The sequence below is a fragment of the Callorhinchus milii genome, unplaced genomic scaffold (assembly GCF_018977255.1).
Source record: "Callorhinchus milii isolate IMCB2004 unplaced genomic scaffold, IMCB_Cmil_1.0 Scaffold14, whole genome shotgun sequence".
NCBI classification, from domain to species: Eukaryota; Metazoa; Chordata; class Chondrichthyes; order Chimaeriformes; family Callorhinchidae; genus Callorhinchus; species Callorhinchus milii.
Window position 1 is genome coordinate 16,414,018 of NW_024704755.1, and position 24,695 is coordinate 16,438,712.

The 24,695-nt window shown below is 48.6% G+C and overlaps 1 protein-coding gene across 2 annotated transcripts in view; it reads left to right on the plus strand.

Annotated features, from left to right (window-relative positions):
- The window catches only part of LOC103186664 (RNA-binding Raly-like protein), a 215,206-nt gene that overhangs the window by 110,255 nt on the left and 80,256 nt on the right, over nucleotides 1-24,695 (plus strand). For both annotated transcript variants that reach the window (XM_042340296.1, XM_042340295.1), the window contains one exon: nucleotides 13,653-13,775. In XM_042340296.1, the coding sequence (XP_042196230.1) occupies nucleotides 13,653-13,775 (123 nt within the window). The remainder of the gene's footprint in view (nucleotides 1-13,652; nucleotides 13,776-24,695) is intronic.

The following is a 24,695-nucleotide window of genomic DNA, read 5'->3' on the forward strand; positions in this document are numbered from 1 at the left end:
CCATTTTCAGGGGGAAAATGGTGAATGAGGGGGCCGAGGTGGCGGGATTGTGAGAGAGTGTTCCCGAGTTTTGGGTCGTAGAGACTGAAGAGAAAGAGAGAGAGAGACCTTAGTTGGAAGAAAATGGTGGCTGTGTTTTATATTACAAAAGTTACGCTGGATACTCGTGAAGCTCTTTGAGACATTTTGCAAGGATGAAGGGTGAGAAAAATTAAAAAATTCCTTTTTCCTTCTTCCTAGAGTTTCAGGGTAATTTATCACACGCAGAAATTCATTTCAGGATAAAGGCGTGTGTGATGGCAGAGAATGACAGATCATCTCCCCGCTGGGCTCCACGCTCTTCAATCAAATTATATCCAGAGATAATCTAATATTTAGCCACAATAACAACTTTTGTACAGCAATAAAGCACCATTAATCGGTTCACTGTTGAGGAGCCTGATAAATTACAGAGACATAACATGGCATGCAACCCATCAATAAATGAGCTCTTCACCCATTACGTGCTTTCCAGTAATAATACAGCTACTTCCTTTCAACCTTACCCACAGGCTCTCTCTCTCGCTCTCTCTTTGAGCAAGTGACAAACGATAACAACGAGAACGCGGCAAAAATCTTTTATCACTGGAGTCCTGTAGCTCAGTGGTTAGAGCACTCGCCTCACAAGCAGTTCAATTCCTGGGCAGGGCGAAACATTGGGCAAATTTCCTTACTCCTCACACACGCCTCTGTTTACCCAGGGGTAAGTAGGAACCCGCTTGTTAGTCGATTGGTGGATCGTTTTCCGGGGCTAATAATCCCTTCAAAAAATAAATCAATAAAAAATAATAATTTGCTCATTTGATCCTCGACTGTTTGTAGGGACGCTGCTGTGCGCAATTGGCTGCTGTGTTTCGCCCACAAAATATATAGTCACTATACTGTACAGTATATTCTGTGAAGCGCTTTGAGACGTCTCAAAGAAGTGAAAAGGCGCTATATCAAATGCAAGGATTATTATTATATTATTATTATCTGACACCAAACCTGGAGGGAGAGCTGTCACAGGAACACTGGCTATAAAGGAGACTCTCCCCACTCAGCTCTCGTTAATGCTACAAGCCCTGTAGCTCAGTGGTTAGAGCACTCGCTTTGCAAGTGAGAGACCTGAGTTCAATTCCAGGCAGAGGGCGAAACCTTGGGCAAGTTTCCTTACTCCACACAGAGCCTAATAATAATCCCTCCAAAACCAAAAACAATAATAAATTGGTCATTTTCAATCTACGACTGTTTGTGGGACATTGCTGTGCGCAATTGGCTGCCGCGTTCGCCCACAAATATACAGTCAATTCACTTTACAGTGTGTTCTGTGAAGCGCTTTGGGACGTCCTCCCGACGTGAAAAGCGCTATATCAAATGCAAGGATTATTATTATTATTATTATTAAGCCAAAGCCCCAACGGGTCGAGGTGATCCTAACTGGACAAGCAGCGGAAAGCTTGATTGTTACTGGATTAAAGAGGCCTGAGCTGGTCCTGGGACCTTGTTAGGTTATTGTGTGTTGCTGAGCTCAGTCGGTGCCTGAATCTCGCTGGAACCCGGCCTCAAACCTGATGATTGAGAGCTCCACCTTCCGCTTGCCCTGGAACAGAGACACTCCCCGCTCCCCCAATGCCAGAGAGTCGGAGCCCCGGGTTAGCCACGGCTTGGGTGACCCCAGAGTGTTGTTTTTTTGCCCGGCCGGGTGTCTGACACACGCGGAAACCTGTCACCATTGCTTGAGAGTCTCCAAACCAAACTGAGATTTCCAGGCATCCCACCCACACATGGAAATCCCAGTCTTTTGAATGGAATGCGCTCTCTCTCTCTCTCTCTCTCTCCCTGGCGGGGATGCATCCTGCTTATCTAATTCTGTATAGTATTAGGCGCAGGTTGGCAGGAGCCAAGGCTTGGGGGGGAGCCCAGAGTGTGTGTTGGGGTAACAGCTGGAGTCTAACCAGCTAAACCCACACAGCTTGCCATTGATATCACTGTCTGGCCAAGCTTTCCTGCTGCTTGTCCAGCGAGGACCACCCTCCCCATTAGGGCTTTGGCTGCAGGGTTAACAGGAGCTGAGAGGGAAGATTCCCTGCCCCCAGTGACTGTGCGCTGGGACAGCTGCTGAGTTGGGGCAGCTAAAGCCCTCTGGTGTGTATCACTGTACACTGTAACCCTGTGTGTTACTGTGGTCCGTATTGTTGCTCTGACCCATGTACTGTGTGTGACTGTGTGCTCTGTCTGCCCCTCAGTGGCTGGTATGAGAATAACAGGCACAGAACAGCTCCCCCCCCCCCACCCCACCCACCCACACACCAACAACAACAACATTACGTTTGTGTAGCGCCGTTCACGTCGTCAGGATGTCCCAAGGCGCTGGAACACACCCCATCTTACAATATTAGGTCCTAAAATCAACAGTGCCAAAAAATTCTGGACCACAGTAAAACTCACATACATCGTCGTGTCAGTCAGGACCACAAGATTTAATATGACTTAAAGCTAAATCTGAGTTGCAGGTAAACTGTATGAGTCGCATCAAATCCAATATAATCAATAATCTTCCCGGCGCAGGCGTAATTCAATACACTGGTAATTGTCAGGACGACATTCCCTGCGATTCAATGTGTCCTGACCCGTCGCCTCATGTGCTATTACCAGCAACAACAACAACAACAAGATTACATTTGTATAGGGTCTTTCACGTCGGGAGGACGTCCCAAGGCGCTGGACAGACAGAGTTACAGGCAAATGTTTGAATCGCACTGAATCGCGGGAAATGAAGATCTTCTTTGCACATGCGTCGAGGATCGAGACTAGGTTTCCCGTGATTCAATGCAGCCGAGCGGTAAAGTCTGCACGTGTCGCTGGGTCATGTGGGACTAATGCAGGTTAGGGGAGCGGTGTTATAAGTTAGGAGGTGATCAGTACAAGTAGTGCAAAGAAATCCAAGTGGTTTGGACAGGAAACTGATTGGGACTCGGGTGAATGTACGACTTGGGTGATTATATGATTCATAAAGTTAATAATAATAATCCCTACATTTGATTTGGGGCCTTATCACATCTTCAAGACGTCTCAAATCGCTTCGCAGTATACAATATAAAGTATGTTTTGTGGGTGAAACGCAGCAGCCAATTGCGCACAGCAGTGTCCCATAAAACACCTGTAAATGTATTTTGGGGGTAATTTCTGGGTCTGAACTTGTTAAGCTTTCACAAGAGCTTTTACCTGTTAAATGTATACAATTGGTGCAGTCAGCCTGGCTCAGTGGTAGCGCTCTCTCCCTCGCCTCAGAGTCAGAAGGTTGTGGGTTCAAGCCCCCGCGTCGGGACCTTGAACTCACAGAGTCTAGGCTGACGCTCCAATGCAGTGCTGGGGGGTGTGTGTGCTGCATTGTCGGAGGCCCTGTCTTTCGGAGACATTGAACCCAGGTCCCGACTGTTCAGGTGGACATTAAAGATCCCAAGTCAGAAAGAGAAGGGAGTTTCTCTCTCTCGGTGCCCTGGCCTATAAATACACAGTCGCTCCATTTCACAGTAAATTCTGTGAAACTTTTATTATATTATAAACCTGTGAGCTCTGTGTGTGTGGAGCAGCAGCTCCAAATGTGGTGCTGTAGTGCCATCTGCTCGCTGCTCAGAGGAAGCACAGCTTGTAGCCAAGTTTTGTGTGTGGCAGCCTGATTAAATAATAATCCTTGCTTATCCCACTATTGCACACACTGCTGTGCTGAATTGGCTGCCGCGTTTCGCCCACAAAATATACAGTCAATCCGGTTGATAAAGTGCCACATAAGAGACTTGTAAGCAAAGTTGAAGCCCACGGTATTAAAGGGACAGTGGCAGCGGATACAGAACTGTCTGGGAGACAGAGAGCAGAGAGTGGTGGTGAACGGTTGTTTTTCTGACTGGAGGGAAGTGGGCAGTGGTGGTCCTTGGAGCAGAGAAGGTTAAGAGGAGACTTAATAGAAGTTTTCAAAATTATAAGCAGATTCGATAGGGTGAACAGGAGAAACTATTCCCACTGGCGGTGGGTCGGTAACCCGAGGGCACCGATTTAAAATAGTTGTTAAAAGAAACCAAGGGGCGGTGAGAAGAAATATTTTCACACAGAGAGTTGTTGGGATCTGGAATGCATTGCCTGAAAGGCCGGTGGGAACCGATTTGATAACAGCTTTTAAGAGAAAGGTAGAGAGATATTTGGGGAGGACAAGTTTGCAGAGCTATGGGGAGAGAGCGGGGGAGTGGGGTTGATCAGGGCTATGGGGAGAGAGTGGGGGAGTGGGGTTGATCAGAGCTATGGGGGAGAGCGGGGGAGTGGGATTGATCAGGGCTATGGGGAGAGAGCGGGGGAGTGGGGCTGATCAGGGCTATGGGGAGAGAGTGGGGGAGTGGGGTTGATCAGGGCTATGGGGAGAGTGCGGGGAGTGGGGTTGATTAGGGCTATGGGGGAGAGCGGGGGAGTGGGGTTGATCAGGGCTATGGGGAGAGAGCGGGGGGTGGGGTTGATCAGGGCTATGGGGAGAGCACGGGGGAGTGGGGGTTGGTTTGGAAGCGCTTTTCAAAGAGCCGACACTGATACGATGGGCCGAGTGGCCTCCTTCTGTGCGGTATAATTCTATGGTTCTATGAATCGAGCCTGTGATTACATTAAACTGTTTGATGGCTGAAGCCAGTGTCACAGACACACACTGAGCAATGGCATTCAGCAAGAACCCACATCAGATCTGCCTACAGTAAAAGGACATCAGTGTTCAGTGCGGAGGTTCAGTCAGAGAAACTAACCAAGTGAGGATGGTGATGGGGTGACACAGTGGGGATGATGGGGTGACACAGTGAGGATGAGGGGTGACACAGTGGGGATGATGGGGTGACACAGTGAGGATGAGGGGTGACACAGTGGGGGTGATGGGGTGACACAGTGAGGATGAGGGGTGACACAGTGGGGATGATGGGGTGACACAGTGGGGATGATGGGGTGACACAGTGGGGATGATGGGGTGACACAGTGGGGATGATGGGCTGCCGTATTTTCCTATAAAATCCATGGTCCCTTCACTTGACCTGTGAAGCGTTTTGAGATGTTGATTATTTTAACGTCCCCTGGTCTCCCCAGCTGCACTGTCCATGAGACCCGGCTAATCCAGGATTAGTGGAGTTGCCCACACATTCACCTGCACTACCCCTCATCCCAGGCCACGCCAAGCTCCACTGGCTCCCTATCGTCAAACTGATCAACACTCCCTTAACATCCCTTCATACCCTGACACCTCCCTACCTCTCCGATCTGCTTAATTCCCCAACCCACTACCCGCTGCCTCCGCTCGACTGGCTCTGGCCTCCTGCTTGTCCCTCGTGCCCTCCGTTCCACCATCGGTGGCCGAGCTTTCAGCCACTACCCTGAAACTCTCAAACACTCTTCCTCTAACCCTCTCTCCACCTCGCCCCATCCTTCCCCATCTTCAGGTCATTCCTGAAAACAACAACAACAAATGACATTTATATTGCGCCTTTCACGTCAGGAGGACGTCCCAAGGTGCTGGATAGTCAGGGATCCACACTGTGGTTGGGATCAGGAGGGGTGGAGAGCGGGGAGGGGTAGGAGGGTGACCAAAGGTGCGGTCGACGAGGAGGGTCTTGAGACGGGATCTTGAAGGAGGCAAGAAGACCTTACTTTTCAACCGTGCCTACAGTCACCTCACCCTCCCTCCAGCTCAGGGTCGTGCTCCGCCACTGTCAGGCGCTCTGGGACGCTATCGTGCATGAGGGACGCTATATAAATGCAAGTTGTTGTTGTTATCTCTGTATGAAACCCCCAACCACCGGCCCCCACCCTCCCCCGGAAAGAATCCAGGCAGTAACTCGCTCCTGGGGTTTGTTATCCTATTTATAAATGTAACACACAGGATGTGGCGAGCGTTTATATTTAAGGTTTGTATTGAGTAATGTATAACCAGAGCACAGTGCGTGGGAGGGTGTAACCCAAGGTTGCAGCTCTCCAGCACATAGACAAACAAGAGCAACACCGATCAGAGACTCATAATATAATAATAATCCTTGCATTTGATATAGCGCCTTATCTTGTCCTCAGTAACCACTGAGCTACAGGACTCCATAGAATCTTACAGCACAGAAGGAAGTCATTCAGCCTGTGCTGGCTGTTTGGAAGAGCTGCCCAATTTGTCCCATTCCTCGCTCTAACTCCATAGCCTTGCAATTTGTTTCTTTTCAAGTAAAACTGTTGCTGAAATCTTCATCCATGATCACATCTAAGCTCAACTATTGCCAACTCCCTGCTTGTCGGCCTTCCCAACTCTTCCCTCCACAGACTGCAGATCATCCAGAACTCTGCAGCTCTTCTTGTCTCCCGTACCAGGATCCGTGACTCCATCACCCCCACCCTCGCCCAGCTCCACTGACTCCCCATCCCCCAGAGGATTTAGTTCAAAATCCTTTACCTCACCTTCAAGGTCCTCAACAGCCTTGCCCCTCCCTATTCTGTAACCTGCTAACCCCATATCAACTTGTCCACTCCCTCTGCTCATGTCCCCCGCTCGGCCCACCCCACCATCGGCGATCAGGCCTTCAGCCTCCCTGCCCCCACCCTCTGGAACTCCATCCCACATCCCCTTTGCCTCGCTCCCTACCCTGCCTCCTTCAAGGCACTTCTCAAGAACCTCCTCTTCGACTGAGTTTTCGGCCACCCTCGCACCCTCCCTGCCCTCCATCCTCCTTGATCCCAAACCCCAGCTCGGGTCCAAATCCCTGACCATCCAGTGCCTCGGGATATCCTCCTGAAGTGAAAGGCGCAGTGTAAATGTCATTTTGTATTATATTGTAAAACATTTAATGATCTGCGACGTTGAGCAGTGATCGACTGTATCAGAAAGTTAACAGAAATGGACAGAACATCAGCTGTGCTGCTTCTCCAATGACGAAATGGGTTTGGATGGGCCTGAGCTGAACTCAGTTGCTACCATCTCATCCTTCTTGACGCCCCCACCCCCTTGCCCACGCCCCCCAGGACTGTTGTGAGGTTTACTGCCTGTGTTTTGGAGCACGTACATTAATAAACACATCCTGCCTTTCTGTTAGACAGAACCAACTCTCTCTTGTTAACTCCTCCCAATCCCAATGCTGCCAGAGGTGGAACCCCATTTGTTTGTTAGAATTGTAAACCGGACAGATTCAGGCTATAGATAGCTCCCTCCCAGCCAGACACAAATACTCAGATAAACATAGAGTAGGAGGTACATGACTGAACTAAACACACAAACACATTTGGGGTGGCCAGGGAGATCTATTTAAAGATCGTCGAGATTGGGTGTGAGGTAGGGTGATGTGGCAGAGGTAAAGGAAGGTTGTCTGGGTGAGGGACTGGATAATAATAATAATGCAGTGATAATAATAATCAGTTGCACACAGCAGTGTCCCACAAACAGTCGTGGATTAAGTGAACACATTTTTTGGGTCACTCAATCCACGGCTCTGTGTGGGACGCTGCTGTGTGCAATTGGCTCCCGCATTTTTGCCCACAAAATATACAGTCAATCCACTTTACGATATATTCTGTGAAGCGCTTTGAGACGTCTCAAAGACGTGAAAAGGCGCTACATCAAATGCAAAGATTATTACTATTATTATTATATGGATGTGAGGGAGAAAGGAAAGGTGGAGGTCAACAACAAGGTTCGACAGCGGTTCAAGCTGAGAATCAGTGCCATGAAGTTTTCTGTGTGATGTGTCTGTGGTGCTGGGTTCCAGTGTCTGTGGTATCAATGCCAGGGTAAGGGATGGTCTCAATAACAGCCACTGGATCTGAAGGACTAAGTTACAAAGGCAGCTCCTGAATTCACCTCTGGTGTCGAACAGCACAGTGATGCTCAAATGCTATAATCCCAGAAATCACTTTGAATTGGTTAACAGAAACAACAACAACAACTTGGATTTATACAGCGCCCTCCAAACCGGACGGCGTCTCAGAGCTTCACAGTAACGGATCCCTGGGCCGAGCCAGGGGGAGAGGGAAGATGGTGGAAGAGGGGGAGAGGGACGATGGAGGCCAAAGGCGCAGTCGAAAACAAAGATCTTCAGCCAAGACCTGAAAATAGGAAGAGAGGGAGCGAGGTGAAGGGAGTGAGGAAGGGAGTTCCGGAGCCTTGGGGCATAGTGACTGAAGGCACGGCCGCTGATGGTAGAGCGGAGGATTCGGGGGACAAGGAGGTGGCCAGGCCAGTGGAGCGAAGGCAATGGGCACTCTTTGAAGAGAGAGGTTGGGGGGGGTACAGAGGAGTGGAGGGATTTGAAAACAAGAGTGAGGAATTTAAAATCAAACCAGAGGACACCTTCTAGACGTCTTCCAGATGCCTCAAAGTGTTTCACAGAATATACTGTAGAGTGAGTTTACAGTGATAATAATAATATATTTGTGAGCAAAACATGCCAGCCAATTGTGCACAGCAGCGTCCTGCAAACAGTCATGGATTGAGTGACAAATCTTATTATTGTTTTTTTTTCTTGAGGGATTATTATCAGGTGTGTGGAGTAAGGAAACTTGCCCAAGGTTTCGCCCTGCCGGGAATCGAAACCAAGTTTTTCACTTGAGAGGCGAGTGCTCTAACCACTGAGCTACAGGACTCCACAGCACAGTTGTAGGGATCCATTATACAGCACAGAAGGAGGCCATTCGGCCCATCGTGTCTGGGTTGGCTCTTTTAAAAGAGCTTCCAAATCAATCCCATTACCCCTCTCTCTCCCCATAGCCCTGCAAACTTGTCCTCCCCAAATAATTATCTTAAAAGTTGTTATCGAATCAGCTTCCAAGATATCTGGGGGTATAGTGTATAGTTTGGGACACGACATGTCAAGCGACTGCCAGGATGGTGGGAGGCGATATAGATGGACCTTGGTCTTCTTTCACCAGCAATTTCTTATGTTCTTATAAAACTTTGTCCAAATATCTATTTTGACGGTTAAAAACCAACCACAGGACAAAACCCCTGACTCACCACCTCCCCTCTCTCTTCTCCAACCACGGTAACACTCGTCAGTTAATTAACCTTCCATTATACTGTGCCACACCTATAATATTCACAGCCTCAAAGCGCTTCACAGGGCATTGATGCTGAATAGATAATAGCGCATTTGAAGGCAAGTACTAAGACATGTGAATGTGAATGACTAGTTCATCTGGATCTGAATGATTGCCAGTCAGGGCACAGAGAGAGAAAGAGTGAGAGAGGGACAATAGAGGGAGTTGTGCTGTAACATTTCTCTCCACATTGCCTGCTCTGAGATGAATGTCACAGCGCCTCACAATCTTCACATTATCACTAAGACCAGAAAGACAACAGGTTGTGAGGATGTGGAATGTTCTGCTCGAGCTGATCCGAGCTACAGAATCAGTCATCTTTAATATCATTTTATTTTGCCCAGACGAGTGTCTGACACATGCAGTGGGGGTGATGGGGTGACACAGTGGGGGTAATGGGGTGACACTGTGCGGGTGATGGGGTGACACTGTGCGGGTGATGGGGTGACACAGTGGGGATGATAGGGTGACACAGTGGGGGTGATGGGGTGACACAGAGGGGGTCAGCATGCTTAAGAGTATCCAAACCTAAGGTTTCGCCCCACCTGGGAATTGAATCCAGGTCCTCTCGCTTGCAAGGCAAGGGAGCTGACACCTCGCTGCGGGAAGATGGCACCTGTGAGACTGTAGTCAGTCCTGTCCTGGAGTGCCAGCCTGGGCTGTGAGCTCCGAGTCCTGACACCGAGCCCGCTCACACAAAGAGCCTTCCCTGTGGAGCTGTCTGAAGAGTATAATAGGAACGTAGGTGAATTATTGAAGCAGAGGCACAAGCGGAACATTCACAGCGGGAACTCATCACCTCCAGGTGACCACAGGTGATGAGGAGTTTTGAGAACAAATCTGTTTAAGAAGGAGATAGATGCACATGTGAGAAGTTCAGGCAGGGAAACAGAGTCCTGTGGCTCAGTGGTTAGAGCTCTCGCCTCGCAAGCGAGAGGACCTGGGTTCGATTCCCGGGCAGGGAGAAACGTTGGGCAAGTTTCCTTACTCCACACGCCTCGGGTTACCAGCAGTGAGTAGGAACCCAGTTGTTAGTTGATTGGCGAATCGCTTTCCGGGGGTCGCTTTCCGATTGGCACCGGCCTCCTGCTTGTCCCTCACACCCTGCGTTTCACCATCGGAGCTCGTGCTTTCAGCCACTACACCCCGAACTTTGGAACACTCTCCCTCAATCCCTCCGCCTTGCCCCCTCTCCCCTTTTTCAAGTCCCGCCTTAAAACCTTCCTTTTCGACCGTGCTTCGACCGTCAGGCTCTGCCACTGTTAAGCGCCCTGTGCATGTTGTTGTTGTTCTTGTTGTCGCACAGTACAGGTTGTGTGGAACCCACTCCCAACAAGTGCAGGTGTTGCTGCTTTTATTACCCAAGGAGATGGTTCAGAACATGGGATGGACAGAGAAATAGATCAAACACACATCAGATCTGCATTGACCATTTTAGAACCTCCAGAATTTGGCAAATTGTTCAATTCTGCCTTAACTTTGAAATTGTCTTTCTCGAGACCCTCGAGGAAACGTACAGAAAACCAACTTCAAAATGAAGGCCGTGTTTAAGAATTTCGTTCTGAAACGATGAAGTAAATTCAGATCGCAGGAGGTGGGGGGGGAGGGGGGCAGTTATTGCAACACCGAAAACAACAACATGCACTTATATAGCGCTCTCCTCGCAGGATAAGCGTCTCAGAGGGCTTAACAGTGGTGGAGCCTGACTCCAAGCCGGGGAGGGGTGGGGTGGGAGTGGGGTGTTTGTGGCTGTAAGCACAGTCCAACAAGAAAGTCTTCAGGAGGGACTTGAAAGAGGGGAGAGAGGGGCAAGGCGGAGGGATTGAGGGAGAGTGTTCCCAAGGTTTGGGGTGTAGTGGTTGAAAGCACTAATAATAATAACTAATGATAATAATATTTGCAAAGCAGCTAATAGTTCAGGTACAGGAGCAGAAGCCCACTCCGCCTGTCGGACATTCGGACACGTTGTTAGTCTGTGAGCTGTTTACATTAATAATAAATTGCATTTGTCAAGATGCCTCAATGCACTTCACAGGATTTTACAGTAAAACGTAGTGACTGTGTATTGCGTAGGTGAACGCAGCGGCACATGCTAACGTCCCACAAACGAGTGAGCGATCTTTAACGTCCACCTTTACAGGCAGACGGGACGTGGGTTTAACGTCTCATCCAACATAAAGGGTCACCTGAGAGCAGTGGTGGCCAATTTGGTCAACCAAATACATTTTCTTGGCTAAATATTTATTGATTCATGCCATAACTCAAAAAATATTCACTGAAGGAAAACCTGGAAACACACTATTGATTGAACATGGACTTACCCAGAGACTTATGCTTCTTGATTGTCTTGTGGGCCGTGTTGTTGCTATTGGCGAGTAATAAGGTCTATCCGGTGATTGCTGAACGGTTCCTAGTGTGGGCAATTTAGGGCAAGGTCAGATTCTATCCATCCAACGTCTATATGTGTCTTTCTTTACGTTCTCAGATGTATTCTTCTCCCTTGACAAGGAGCGAATAAAGGGCAGAAAGATTCCACATGGCCCCCGGCCTTTCCCATTGACGAGTTAGTCACCTTTATCTGGTGTTTAATCCGTCTGTCCCACCGCTCAGTGCTTTGCTCATGGGGGTTGGGGTGGAGGTGGGGAGCACTGTGAGTTTATTGCAAGTAGCGTTCCTGTGGTACTGAACTCCCGGCACTGAGATCAACACAGGAGGGTTAATCTATAATATATACTGTATATATAATACAATAATCCTTGCATTTGATACAGCGCTTATCACATCTTCAAGACGTCTCAAAACGCTTCACAGAATATACTGTGTAGCGAATTGACTATGTTTAGTGGGCGAAACGCAGCAGTTAATTGCGCCCAGCAGTGTCCCATAAACAGTCGTGGATTGAGTGACCAAATTATTATTTTTTTAAAAAAATCTTGAAGGGATTATTACCTCATTCGACTAACAACCGAATTCCTACTTACTGCTGGGTAAACAGAGACGTGGGGTGTAAGGAAACTTGTCTAAGGTTTTGCCCTGCCCGGGAATTGAACCCAGGTCCACTCGCTTGCGAGGTGAGTGCGCTAACCACTGAGCTACCGGACTCCACTGATGAAAGATTTATGCTGCGTTATACTTATCTGCAGCCCGTGTTCTCTCCAGCACCAGGCTCCGCGACCCCATCACCCCACTCCTCGCCCAAATCCACTGGCTTCCATCACACAGAGGATACAATTCCTCACCTTCAAAGACTCCACGGCCTTGCTCCCCCCTACCTCTATGACCTTCTAACCCCCTACCAACCTGCCCGCTCCCTCCGCTCAGCGGGCTCCGGCCTGCTTCATGTCCCCCAAGTCACACACCCCACCATTGGCGGGTGGGCCTTCTGCCACTCTGCCCGCACCCTCTGAAACTTCATCCCGCAGTCCCTCCGCCTCGCCCCTTCTCTTGCCTCCTTCAAAACCATCGTCACAAGACCCTCCTCTTCAACCATGCTTCACCCTCACGATCCCAACCCCCAGCTCGGATCCAAAACTCTGCCTGTCTAGCGCATTGGGATGTCCTCCTGACGTGAAAGGCACGTTACAAAAGTAATTTTGTTGTTGTTGTTGCAGCCACAGAGAGCTGCCATTGATTCTCATTGTTAACTGCTTGACTTCCAATCATCAATGACCAGTTCCACCTCTTTAGGTTGTTAGGAAGAACAGGACAATTCCATCCTCCTGGGACGCTCAGTTTTCCAGCTCACATTGCAGTCTTGAACCTAGTCTTGAGTCGGAAGCGTCGATCCAAGGATTTAAAAAAAGATTGGATTTAAGACTGCCAACATTAGATTCTGAGGTATTTTGTACGTTAGATTTCCATAGCCCATAGCATTTGCCTTGCAAATGTTAAGTCCTGGGTTTGCTTCCCAGGCAGAGCGAAACCTTAGGCAACTCTCCATAATCCACACGCCTCTGTTTATATAGCAGTAAGTGGGAATCCAGTTGTTAGTCGACTGGTGGATTACTTTTCGGGGATAATAATAATCGCTTAAAAATAATGATCACTCGCTTCCTGATTGTGCACAATTGACTGCCACGTTTTGTCCACAAAATATACAGTCAATTCACTTTACAGTATATTCTGTGAAGCGCTTTGAGACATCTCGAAGACGTGATCAGGCGCTGTATCAAATGCGAGGTTATCATGGTTCTAATGTCAGATGTGTGTTTGTTACCCAAACACTGACCCCCCCCAATTACCAACCAGGACCTGATTAAACATTAAAGAAACGGCAAAATACTGGGAATCTGAAATAAACACAGAAATAGCTGGGAACACTCAGCAGGTTAGACAGCATCTATGGAGAGAGTAAAGTGTGTTAACATTTCAGATCAATGACTTTTCGTCAAATTAACCATGGTCTCTCATCCCTCACCCACCCCCCCACCCCCACCCCACCACCTTTTATTTATCACTTGAGACATTCTGATGATTTTCTTTTTTTAAGCATTTCTGTGTTTTTTTCCCCTTTCTCTCTCTCTCTCTCTTACTCTTTCCTCCAGACTGCTTCCCTCCGCGCATCCGCCTCCAGGCCGGAGGCCGGGACGATCTGGAACATCGACTCCTCCACAGCCGCCTGCAGTGCCACTCGCTCATCAGCTGGCGGGAGGCCAGGCTCCAACGCGGTGAGTTGTTCATCATCCAGTTACTTCCTTCTCTTCCATGGAATCATAGAATATCACAGCACAGAAGGAGGCCATTCGGCCCATCGTGCCTGTGTCGGCTCTTTGGAAGAGCTACCCAACCAGTCCCACTCCCCCGCTCTTTCCCCATATCCTTGCAAATTTTTCCTCTTCAAGTCCCTATCCAATTCCCTTTTGAAAGTTGTTATTGAATCTGTTTCCACTGATCCTTTCAGGCCGTGCATTCCAGTCCCTAACAACTCTCCGTGTAAATTTTTTTTTTGCCTCATCTCCCCTCTGGTTGCCAATTATCTTGACCCACCCGCCAGTGGAAACAGTTTCTCCCTGTCTGCTCTCTCAAAAGCCCTCATAATATTGAACATCTCTATTAAATTGCCCCTTAATCTTCTCCTAAACCACTACCTGTTTGTGGGACATTGCTGTGCGCAATTGGCTGTCGCATTTCGCCCACAAATATACAGTCAATTCACTTTACAGTATATTCTGTGAAGCACTTTGCGACGTCTCAATGATGTGATAAGGCGCTATATCAAATGTAAGGATTATTGTACTATTACCTCCCCACCAAAATGTTTGTAGGGAGGGAAAAAGCTCAGAACCTTCTCAATACTGGTCATAAGAGAGGTTTCGATGAAGAAGGTCCTTCCATTTGATCTCTTCCCTCCATAAAAACGTTCCATACTTTCTTCCCATCACAGCATTGAGCTGCTTCTTAAATGAGTCCCAGTGACCTGGTTCCCAACCATCCTTCCTGGTCACCTGTTCCAGTTGTTAATTACCCTCTGAGTAAACAATAACAACTACAAAATTACATGTGTAGAGCGCCTTTCACGTCGGGAGGACGTCCCAAGGCGCTGGACAGTTTTGGACCTGAGCTGAGGGTCAGGATCGGGAGGGTGGAGGGCAGGGGGGGAAGCAGGGTTATTGAAAGCACAGTCGAAGAGAAGGGTCTTGAGATGGGTCTTGAAGGAGACAAGGGAGGGCCGAGATGGAGGGACTAAGGGATGGAGTTCTAGAGGGTGGGGGCAGGGTAGCCAAACCCCCACCCACCAATGGTGGGGCAAACGAGGCGGGGGCCGGGAAGCAGGCCGGAGTTTGCTGAGCAGAAGGAGTGAGCAGGATCGTAGGGGGTTAGGACTTCGCAGAGGGAGCGAGGCCATGGAGGGCTTTGAAGGTGAGGACCAGGATCTTGAACTGTATCCTCTGTGTGATGGGAAGCCAGTGGAGTCGGGCAAGGATGGGGGTGATAGGATTGTGGATCCTGGTGCGGGAGAGGACACGGGCTGCAGAGTTCTGGGTGATCTGCAGGCTGTTGGGGGAGGAGTTGGAGAGGCTGACAAGCAGTGAGTTTGCATAGTTGAGCCTCGATGTAATGAAGGCGTGTATGAGGGTTTCCTGCGGCCTGCGGTGTGAGACAGTGTCGGAGCCGCGCAACATTGCAGAGGTGGGGGAAGGCAGAGCAGGTCATGGAGCAGATGTGGGGCAGAAAGGATAGTTGAGGGTCAAACAAGACCCCAAGGTTCCGGACTGGCTTAGCAAGGTGGAGTGTGCAACCATGGATGGTGATGCTGTCAGCGCCTGAGGTGAGGAGGCGTTGACGGGAGCCAATCAGGAGGGCCTCGGTCTTGTTACCGATCAACTTCGGACATCCTCCCGACGTGAAAGGCGCTATACAAATGTAATCTTGTTGTTGTTCAACTGAAGAAAGTTCGCTCTCATCCAGAACTTGATGTCTGACAGACATTCTGTCAGGACAGCAGTGGTCCTAGAGTCAAGGGTGGAGGCAGAGAGATACAGTTGGGTGTCATCCGTACACTTGTGGAGATTGACCCCATGTCTGCGGATGATGTCACCAAGAGGGAGCATATAGATGTTGAAGAGGAGGGGACCAAGGACAGAGCCCTGAGGAACGCCGCACAAGATGGTCCGGGGGTTGGAGGAGAAACCGCTTGTGGAGATGAAGTGGAGGCGGTGTGAGAGGTACAATCTGAACTAGTCAAGGACAGTTGAGATGTTAGGAAAGGTGATGGATGAGGATAGAGTGGTTGACGGTGTCGATGGCAGCAAAGAGGTCAAGGAGGACGAGGAAACAAAGGGAGCCCTGGTCGCAGATGGACAGAATGTCATTTGACACTTTGACCGGGGCTGTTTCTGTGCTGTGGGCGACAAGGAAACCAGATTGGAGGGGTTCGTGAAGGGAGTGGCAGGAAAGAAAGGAGTGAAACTGTGAAGCAACAACTCTTTCCAGAACCTTGGAGAGGAAAGCGAGGTTGGAGACGGGGCAGTAGTTTGAGAGTAGAGATGGGTCCAGGGAGGGTTTTTTAAGGATAGGATCCCCTTGACTTTGGATTCGAGGAAGTCCAGCATCGCCTCACAGTTGGCATTTGAGGTGAGGATGGGCGAGGCATATGAGGGTGGGCGGAGAAGTCGGTTGGTGAGGAGCCTGGGGTTGTCCTTGGCCTCCAAGATTATCTTGGAGTAGGACACCGATTTAGTGGTGGCAAGAGCAGAGTGATAAGATTTGATAAGGTTCCAGCCAGATCTAAGTTAAGTTTGATTTAAGCCAGGTGCGTTCATTGGCTTTGAGGGAGCAGATGGGCTGGTGTAACAGAGTAAAGAAATATTTCCTGGTGTCTGTCTTGAAATTGTAATAGTGAAAAAAAACTCTAAACTCCTGTTGTGATGTTTGCTTGGCTTATCTGAAAGTATTGTTCTTCTCAAACCCTTCAGGTCTTCTCTGAGGCATCTCTACCCAAGGCTGAACCACTGAAGCTTAGCGCTCTCATTCCATCAAATAAACATGGGGAGGGGAGAGTTTTCCTGAACCTCTGGGTGGGGGTGGGGTAGGGAGATGAGGTCTCTTTAAGGCTGATATTTTTAGTATTCAGGATGATGGTGTACTCTTAGGTTACAGTAAGGTTGTCACAGAGTTTGATGTTGGCCTTTACTGTGACAGCATTGCTATGTCAACCGTTTAACTCAGCTTCCAAACTGCAAATCAAGATGTTGCTTAGGAGGGTTCAGCAAAATTGTTGCCCTGTTGTGTCTGCTTCTATTTTAGAAAGTCTGTAGGCCCTGGAGATTTGTAATGATCAAAATGTCAGCTACAGAGAGAGAGCAAAAGAGAGAGAGACAGACGAGGAGAATGGGGGAGCGTGAGAGAGAGAGAGCGAGCAAGAGTGTGTTTGAGAGAAGATAGCAGGGGAGAAAGCGAGAGAGAGAGAGAGACAGAGAGCAAGAGAGAACATGAGAGAGAGAGAAAGACTGCGTGTGTGTGTTGTGTGAGAGAGAGAGAAAGAGAGAGAAAAAGCTCTTCCACAGCCCATGAGAGATGAAAACATTTCTGTGAACGGCTTGAGTTGGCTGTGTCGGATGTAAGAGGCTTCAGCCGAGCACTTGATAATTTAGGTCAGACGTGTGATGACTGGGGGTTTAAGGCTCTCGAGGCTGGGAGATTGGGAGGCTGGGAGATTGGGAGGCTGGGAGGTTGGGAGATGGGAGGCTGGGAGATTGGGAGGCTGGGAGGTTGGGAGGCTGGGAGGTTGGGAGATTGGGAGGCTGGGAGGTTGGGAGATTGGGAGGGTGGGAGGCTGTGAGGCTGGGAGATTGGGAGGCTGGGAGATTGGGAGGTGGGAGGTGGGAGGGGGGGGGGGTGGGGGGGGGGGAGGTTGGGAGGCTGGGAGGTTGGGAGGCTGGGAGGTTGGGAGATTGGGAGGCTGGGAGGTTGGGAGATTGGGAGGCTGGGAGGGTGGGAGATTGGGAGGTTGGGAGGCTGGGAGATTGGGAGGTTGGGAGATTGGGGTGGGGATGGGAGCTGGGAGATTGGGAGTTGGGAGGCTGGGAGGTGGGAGGTTGGGAGATTGGGAGGTGGGAGGCTGGGAGTTGGGAGGCTGGGAGATTGGGAGATTGGGAGGCTGGGAGGTTGGGAGGTTGGGAGATTGGGAGGTTGTGAGGCTGGGAGGTTGGGAGGGGGAGGTTGGGAGGCTGGGAGATTGGGAGGCTGTGAGGCTGGGAGGTTGGGAGGCTGGGAGGTTGGGAGGCTGGGAGGTTGGGAGGCTGGGAGGTTGGGAGGCTGGGAGGTTGGGAGGCTGGGAGGGGGGGGGGGGGGGAGATTGGGAGATTGGGTGGGAGGTTGGGAGGCTGGGAGGTTGGGAGGCTGGGAGGTTGGGAGGCTGGGAGGTTGGGAGGCTGGGAGGTTGGGAGGCTGTGAGATTGGGAGGCTGTGAGATTGGGAGGCTGGGAGGTTGGGAGGCTGGGAGGCTGGGAGATTGGGAGGCTGGGAGATTGGGAGGCTGGGAGGCTGGGAGGGTGGGAGGTTGGGAGGTTGAAAGGCGGAGATGGCATTTTTTCAATTGTATTAAATGAGGAAGAACATATACACAACACAGTCCTGTCAGGGACCAAAGCTTTGGTCTCCACATGACAGCAAGAACTGCCTACACAAAGCACAGGCCGCCACACACCACAGCCGTTACCTGGGAAGCAGTTTTTGAGACATGTTGATTCAATATTGATAAAAATTGCACTTTTTTCTTTCCCTCTCTCTTTCATTCTCTCTCTCTCTCTCTCTTTCTTTACCTCTTCCTTCTTTATTCATGAGCGAAGCAAACACTTCACTATCCCTACAGCGGAGGCTTGTCTTTATAGGACTTTGTGCTTTGCACCAAGGTTGTCTCTCCTGCACACTCCTGAACACCTACACGTAAAAGGTGACCTCTCCTCTCCAGCCTCTCAACCAGACCTGGTGACTGTATATAACGGGCACCTCAAAGACTCTGGAACACCTCACTTCCCTTAGTCATCCCTTTCTCCTAAAATCAACAGGCTTTTCAGTTGTGCATCAGGCTGGGCCTTGACACCATCGTCTCCTTGTCCTCTGAGTCAGTGTCCTGCTCCACGGTTGTGTTCCTTCACCTCAGGCAAGTTTCCTTACTCCACACACACACACACACCTCTCTTTACCTAGCAATGAGTAGGAACCTGGTTGTTTGTCGATTGGCGGATCGGTTTTCCGGGGGTAATAATCCCTCCAAAAAAAGAAATAATAATAATTTGGTCACTCAATCCACGACTGTTTGTGGGATGCTGCTGACAGTATATTTTGTGTGTCTCCCACAAAATATATTTTGTGTGTCTCCCACAAAATATACAGTCAATTCCCTTTACAATGTCTTCTGTAAAGTGCTTTGAGACGGCTCAACGATGTGAACGGGGCTATATTAAATGCAAGTATTATTATAAATAACAGCTCCAAATGAATCTTCTTCAAATCTCACACAGCAATCTAACACTCTTTGAGATGGGGAGTTTAGAGAGATGAGCATAAACTGGAGATGATATTTGACGTGGTAAACTCTAGATCTCTTCCAAAATCAAATAGTAAAAATTGTTATTTAAATTATTAAAATGACTGTGTTTTGTGGGGAAAAGCGCAATCAATTTTCACACTGTAATATCCCACAAATAGCTGTGGAGTGACTGCCATAGTGCTTTTACCATCCACCTTAACTGGCAGACAGGACCTCAGTGTAACATACTATCTGAAGGACAAAATCTCTAACAATGCAGCATACCCTCAGTACCGCATTTGAGTGTCACCTTAGACCATGTGAATCCATGTTCCGACATGGAGTTTGAACCCACAACTTCTGACTCAGAGGCGAGAGTGTGCTATCAAGTGAGCCAGGCTGACACACAACATGCCTTTGCTGTGAGCCTACTTGCCTTCTTTCAAAATCTTCCTGAAATCCTTTCTGGAAGATGTGACAGACTATATAAATGCACATCGTTTTTGATGGAATAACTTTCAACCGGCAGAGGAAACAAGTTCTCGTGGAAACACTAGTTCACTGAGCGAGTAGTAAGCTTGTGGAACTGGCTCCCTAGGGAGACAGACGATGGAAGCAGAAAATGTTGTTTGTTTCGAGAACAAATGAGATAGATTTCTGTTAGAAAATACTATCTGGAGACGCAGTGTATAGTTTGGGGCACGATATGTCAAGCGACTGCCAGGATGATGGAAGGCGAAATAGATGGAACTTGGTCTTCTTTCGCCAGCAAGTTCTTACCGTGCTCACAGATCTGCAGTCACCACTTGGCTTAGATGTTTTGAAGATTTCTCTTCTGAACGGGAAACCTGACCCTTTTACTGTTACATGCTATAAAAATCAATTCCCACCAGGAATCCTCTTTGACATTGTAACCAACTGGCAGCACCAGAATATTGGCAAACCTAATAATCAAGCCCCAGATTAGCGCCTGTCCTCCTCCACAGCCTGTTTATTCCCAGAGTGAGAGACATAGTGAAGACATAGTCAGAACCTAGTAGTACTATAACATACACAACTGCCACATCTCATTCATCAATGGGAGGGTGATCCACTCATGCTTTGGTTTATTTTATTTAAAAAAGATAGTAGGTATAAAGATCCCACAGCACTATTTGAAAAGGGAAGGGAGATTTTCTCTCTCCCGGTGACCCGGACAGCAATTCCCCCCGGCACAGAATGGGACCGAACACAGAGCTCTTTCAGAGTGGGTCCATGTCAAAGTCAAATCACCGGATAAGTTGTAAAGTGAATTAATTGTCTATTTTGTGGGCGAAACAGCCATGTCACACAAACAATCGTGGATTGAGTAACCAAATTTTGTTTCCCCCAGAAAGCAATCCACCAATCGACTAACAACCGGGTTCCTATTTACCCCTGGGTAAACTTGCCTAAAAAGTTTTGACCTGCCCAGGAATCAAACCCGGGTCCTTGCTTGCGAGGCGAATGCGCTAACCACTTTGCTACCATATACAATATGATAAGATATGAGGAGAATGCACAGAAGTGAACCTGATCTGACGGCAGACAACACTGAATGGTGACATGACGGATGATTCAGTGTGGCTGAGAGTAATGGAGTAGCATAGATGCTGTCAAGGTTATTAATTTGCTGTAGGGTTGACTGGCAACCCTCCTCGCCCAGGCTGACACCAGGCAGGCTCACTCCCAGTACTGAAGTGACAGGAAGCTCGCTGTGCCAGGAGAGCAAAGCTACAGAGCTCGCCAGAACCCTCAGGTTATAATGAGAAGAACGAAAGAGAGTGTGGAATGCTGATCTGCTGCTTGTGTTATTTTCCTGTCTAGTGCAGTTCTGCATCAGCAAACCAACAACAAGTCGATAGGTGTTGTGGACAAGCGAGGACCAGGTGTACAGCTCGTTCACCTCAATATGATAAGACCTGGGTTTGATTCCCGGGCAGGGCAAAACCTTAGGCAAGTTTCCTTACACCACATGGCTCTGTTTACCCAGCAGTAAGGAGCCTGGTTGTTCATTAATTGGCAGATCGCTTTCCGGGGATAATGATCCCTCCAAAGAAAAACCTGGTCACTCAATCCACGACTGTTTGTGGAACACTGTTGTGCATAATTGGCTGCCGTGTTTCGCCCACAAAAATACACGGTCACTACACTCACAAAATATTTTGTGAAGCGCTTTGAGACATCTCAATGACGCAATAAAGCGCTATATCAAATGCAAGGATTACTCTAATTATTATTTTGCAATAACTACAAGATAGTCACACGATAAATGTTACTGAGTTTCAGGTAACTCCTGGATTAGATTCAACAATGCCAACCTGCATTTATATAGCGACCTTCACATGGGGTAGCATTTCGGAACGCTGAACAACGGCACAGTTTGAAGCCAAGCCGGGGAGAGAAAGGAAGTGATCGCAGGCACGGTTGAAGAGAAAATTCTTCAGAAGGGATCTGAAGACCGGCAAAGAAAGGATTGAGGCAGGGAGTTCCAGGGGGTTGGGGTATAGTGGCCAAACACACAGCAGCCAATGGTGGAGGGGTGTCCAGAAGGCCCGAGTCAGCTGTGCGGAGGGGACCGGTAGAAGAGGAGGGTTTTGAGATGTGCCATGAAGGAGGTAAGGAAGGAAGTGAAGGGACTGTGGATGGAGTTCCTATTGTTCACAAAGGGCGAGCAGGTTGGAGAGATAGGAAGGTGCCAGGGTATGCATTGATATGAAGGTAAGTGTGAGGATTTTTATATCAATTCATTTAGCGACGAGGACTGGGGTTGGGGGGGGGGGCTGGGGGGGTACGAGTGACAGAGGTCTGAGTCAGTTGGACTGTGGAAGGTGGAACTGGAGAGACCAACGAGGAGGGCATTGGAAAAATCGAGGAGGGAGGTCAGATTTATGTGGATGAGGGTTTCAGCAGCATCGGGTGTGAGGTACGAGGCGAGTCAGGCTGGTAATGTGGCGGAGATAGAGGAAAGCTGTCTTGCTCAGGGGCCGGATGTGGGGTAGGCAGGACAGCTTGGGAATAAACCCCATGCCTAGTTTATGCACAGGTTCAGTGAGTCTGAGGGACAGACTGGGGAAGTTCAGCAGTTCAGAGCTGCAGATAAGAAGACATTGACGGGATCCAAGGAGGATAGCTTCTGTCTTGTCCATATTCAATGCAGAGAGTTGGCACTCATTGCATGCCTTGATGTCTGCCAAGCTGACATCTGTCTGTGAGAAAGAGAGTACGGGGCGGAGAGGAGAATAGATAGAAGAGAGTGAGAGAAAGGAGAGAGAATAGAAAAAACAGAGTGGGGGAGGAGGGAGAGAGAGAGAAACCAGACAGGAGCATGTCCATGTTATGAGATGATGCAATGTGTTTGGAATAGCACTCGAGAGAGTTCACAGAGAGGGGAAGTATTGGTACGGCCGAACAAAGTGTGAGTGTACAGCCATGGGCACACAATCTATTCCAGTCGTCCTCAATCCCATTTTCCTATTGTTCACAATTTCTCTGTTTGAGTCTGTGTGTGTGTGTATGTATATGTCTGAGAGCGAGAGCATATGGGGTGTCGGGGAAATCTTTGTGTGGTTGGGATTTGAATCTTGAGTCTACATTTTCTGCTTGCATTTGTGTATATGTGCAAGTGTTCGATCTCACACTGTGTGTGTATATGTGTGTGCGTGTGTGTGTGTAGCTTTTAAGTCTATATGTGTATTTGTATGTGTGTCCCCACAAGTGTGTACTTATGCCCACAAAACAAGTCCCGTGAAGCACTGTGGGACATTCTTCTGAAGTGAAGGGCACTGTATCAAAAAGAATGAGATGCTTATTATTAACAACAACAACAAATGGCATTTACACAGCGCCTTTCACATCGGGAGGACATCCCAAGGCGCTGGACAGTCAGGAATTTCGACCCGAGCTGTGGGTTGGGATCAGAGATCAGGGTCAGGGCAGGGAGGGTAGGAGGGTAACTGAATGTGTGGTCGAAGAGGAGGGTCTTGAGATGGGCTTTGCAGAAGGCAAGGGAGGGAGCGAGGTGAAGGAACTGTGAGATGGAGCTGAAGGGACCGTGGGATGGGTGGGGGCAAAAAGGCTGAGGGTCTGACCGCCGATGGTGGGGTTGGCCGGGTAGACGAGAGTGGAGCAGGCCACAGCCTACTGAGCCAACAGGTTGATATGGCTAGTGAGTTTGTGTGATGCTCAGTGAGTGTGTGTGTGTGTGTGTGTGTGTGAATGTGTGTGATACCCTGTGTGTGTATGGGTGAGCGTGTGTGTGTGAGTGTGTGTATGATCCCCAGTGAGTGTGTGTGTGTGTGTGTGTGAAAGCCAGTGAGTAAGTTTGTGTTCGGGATGGCCTCCTGACATGAAAGGCGTTAAACAAATGTAGTTTGTTGTTTTTGTTGTGTGTGTGTGTGTGCGAGTGTGTGTGTGTGAGATGCTCAGTGAGAATGACAGTAGTTTGTGAGCAGATATTGGTGAGGAAGGTTTAAGTGTCAAAGAAACAATTTTTTAAAAATGTATATGAATCTTTGAATGGTTATACCTTGCTCCTGCCACCACAAACTGGGATTTTAAATTCCTCTCCGGCAGAATTCCTGGAAAACTCACACAGGGTTTTACAAGAAAGCAAATCCCACAATCTCAGAGTGTTACCACACAGAGACAGGCCATACTATAATAATAATAATAATAATCCTTGCATTTGTTATAGCTCCTAATCACGTTGTCAAAACATCTCAAAACACTTCACAGAATATACTGTAAAGTGAATTGACTGTATGTTTTGTGGGCGAAACGTGGCAGTCAATTGCGCACAGCAGCGCATGGATTGAGTGACCAAATTATTATCTTTTAATTTAATGTGTGCAATGGTGTCCCCCAGGGGTCGGTATGGGGACCACTGCTGTTTGTGATCTATATAAATAACTGGACTTTGGGTACAGGGAGGACAATTCCCAAGTTTGCAGATGATGCTAAGCTGGAAAAGTAGTAAACAGTGAGGAGGATAGTAACAGACTGCAAATGGACATAGACAGACTGGTAACATGGGCAGACACGGGCAGATGAAGTTTAATGTGGAGAAATGCGAAGCAATGCATTTTGTGAGGAAGAATGAGGAGAGGCAATATAAGATGATATCAAATGCAAGGATTATTATTATTATGGTACAATCTTAAAGGGGATGAAGGAACAGAGAGACCTGGGGTTCATATAGTAAATCTTTGAAGGTGGCAGCACAGGCAGATACAGCTGTTAAAAAAGCATCCGGGATACTGGGCTTTATAAATAGGGCCATAGAATACAAAATTGGAAGTTATGATAAACCTTTATATAAAACACTGGTGAGGCCTCAGCGAGAGACTGTGTTCAGTTCTGGGCCCCACACTTTAGGAAGGATGTCGGGGCATTGGAGAGGGTGCAAAGGAGATTGACCAGGATGGTACCAGGAATGAGGGACTTCAGTTATCAGGAGAGGTAGAGAAGCGAGGATTATTCTTCTTGGAGCAGAGAAGGTTAAGAGGAGACTTAATAGAAGTTTTCAAAATTATGAGGGGATTCGATAGGGTGGACAAGGAGAAACTATTCCCACTGGCGGTGGGTCGGTACCCGA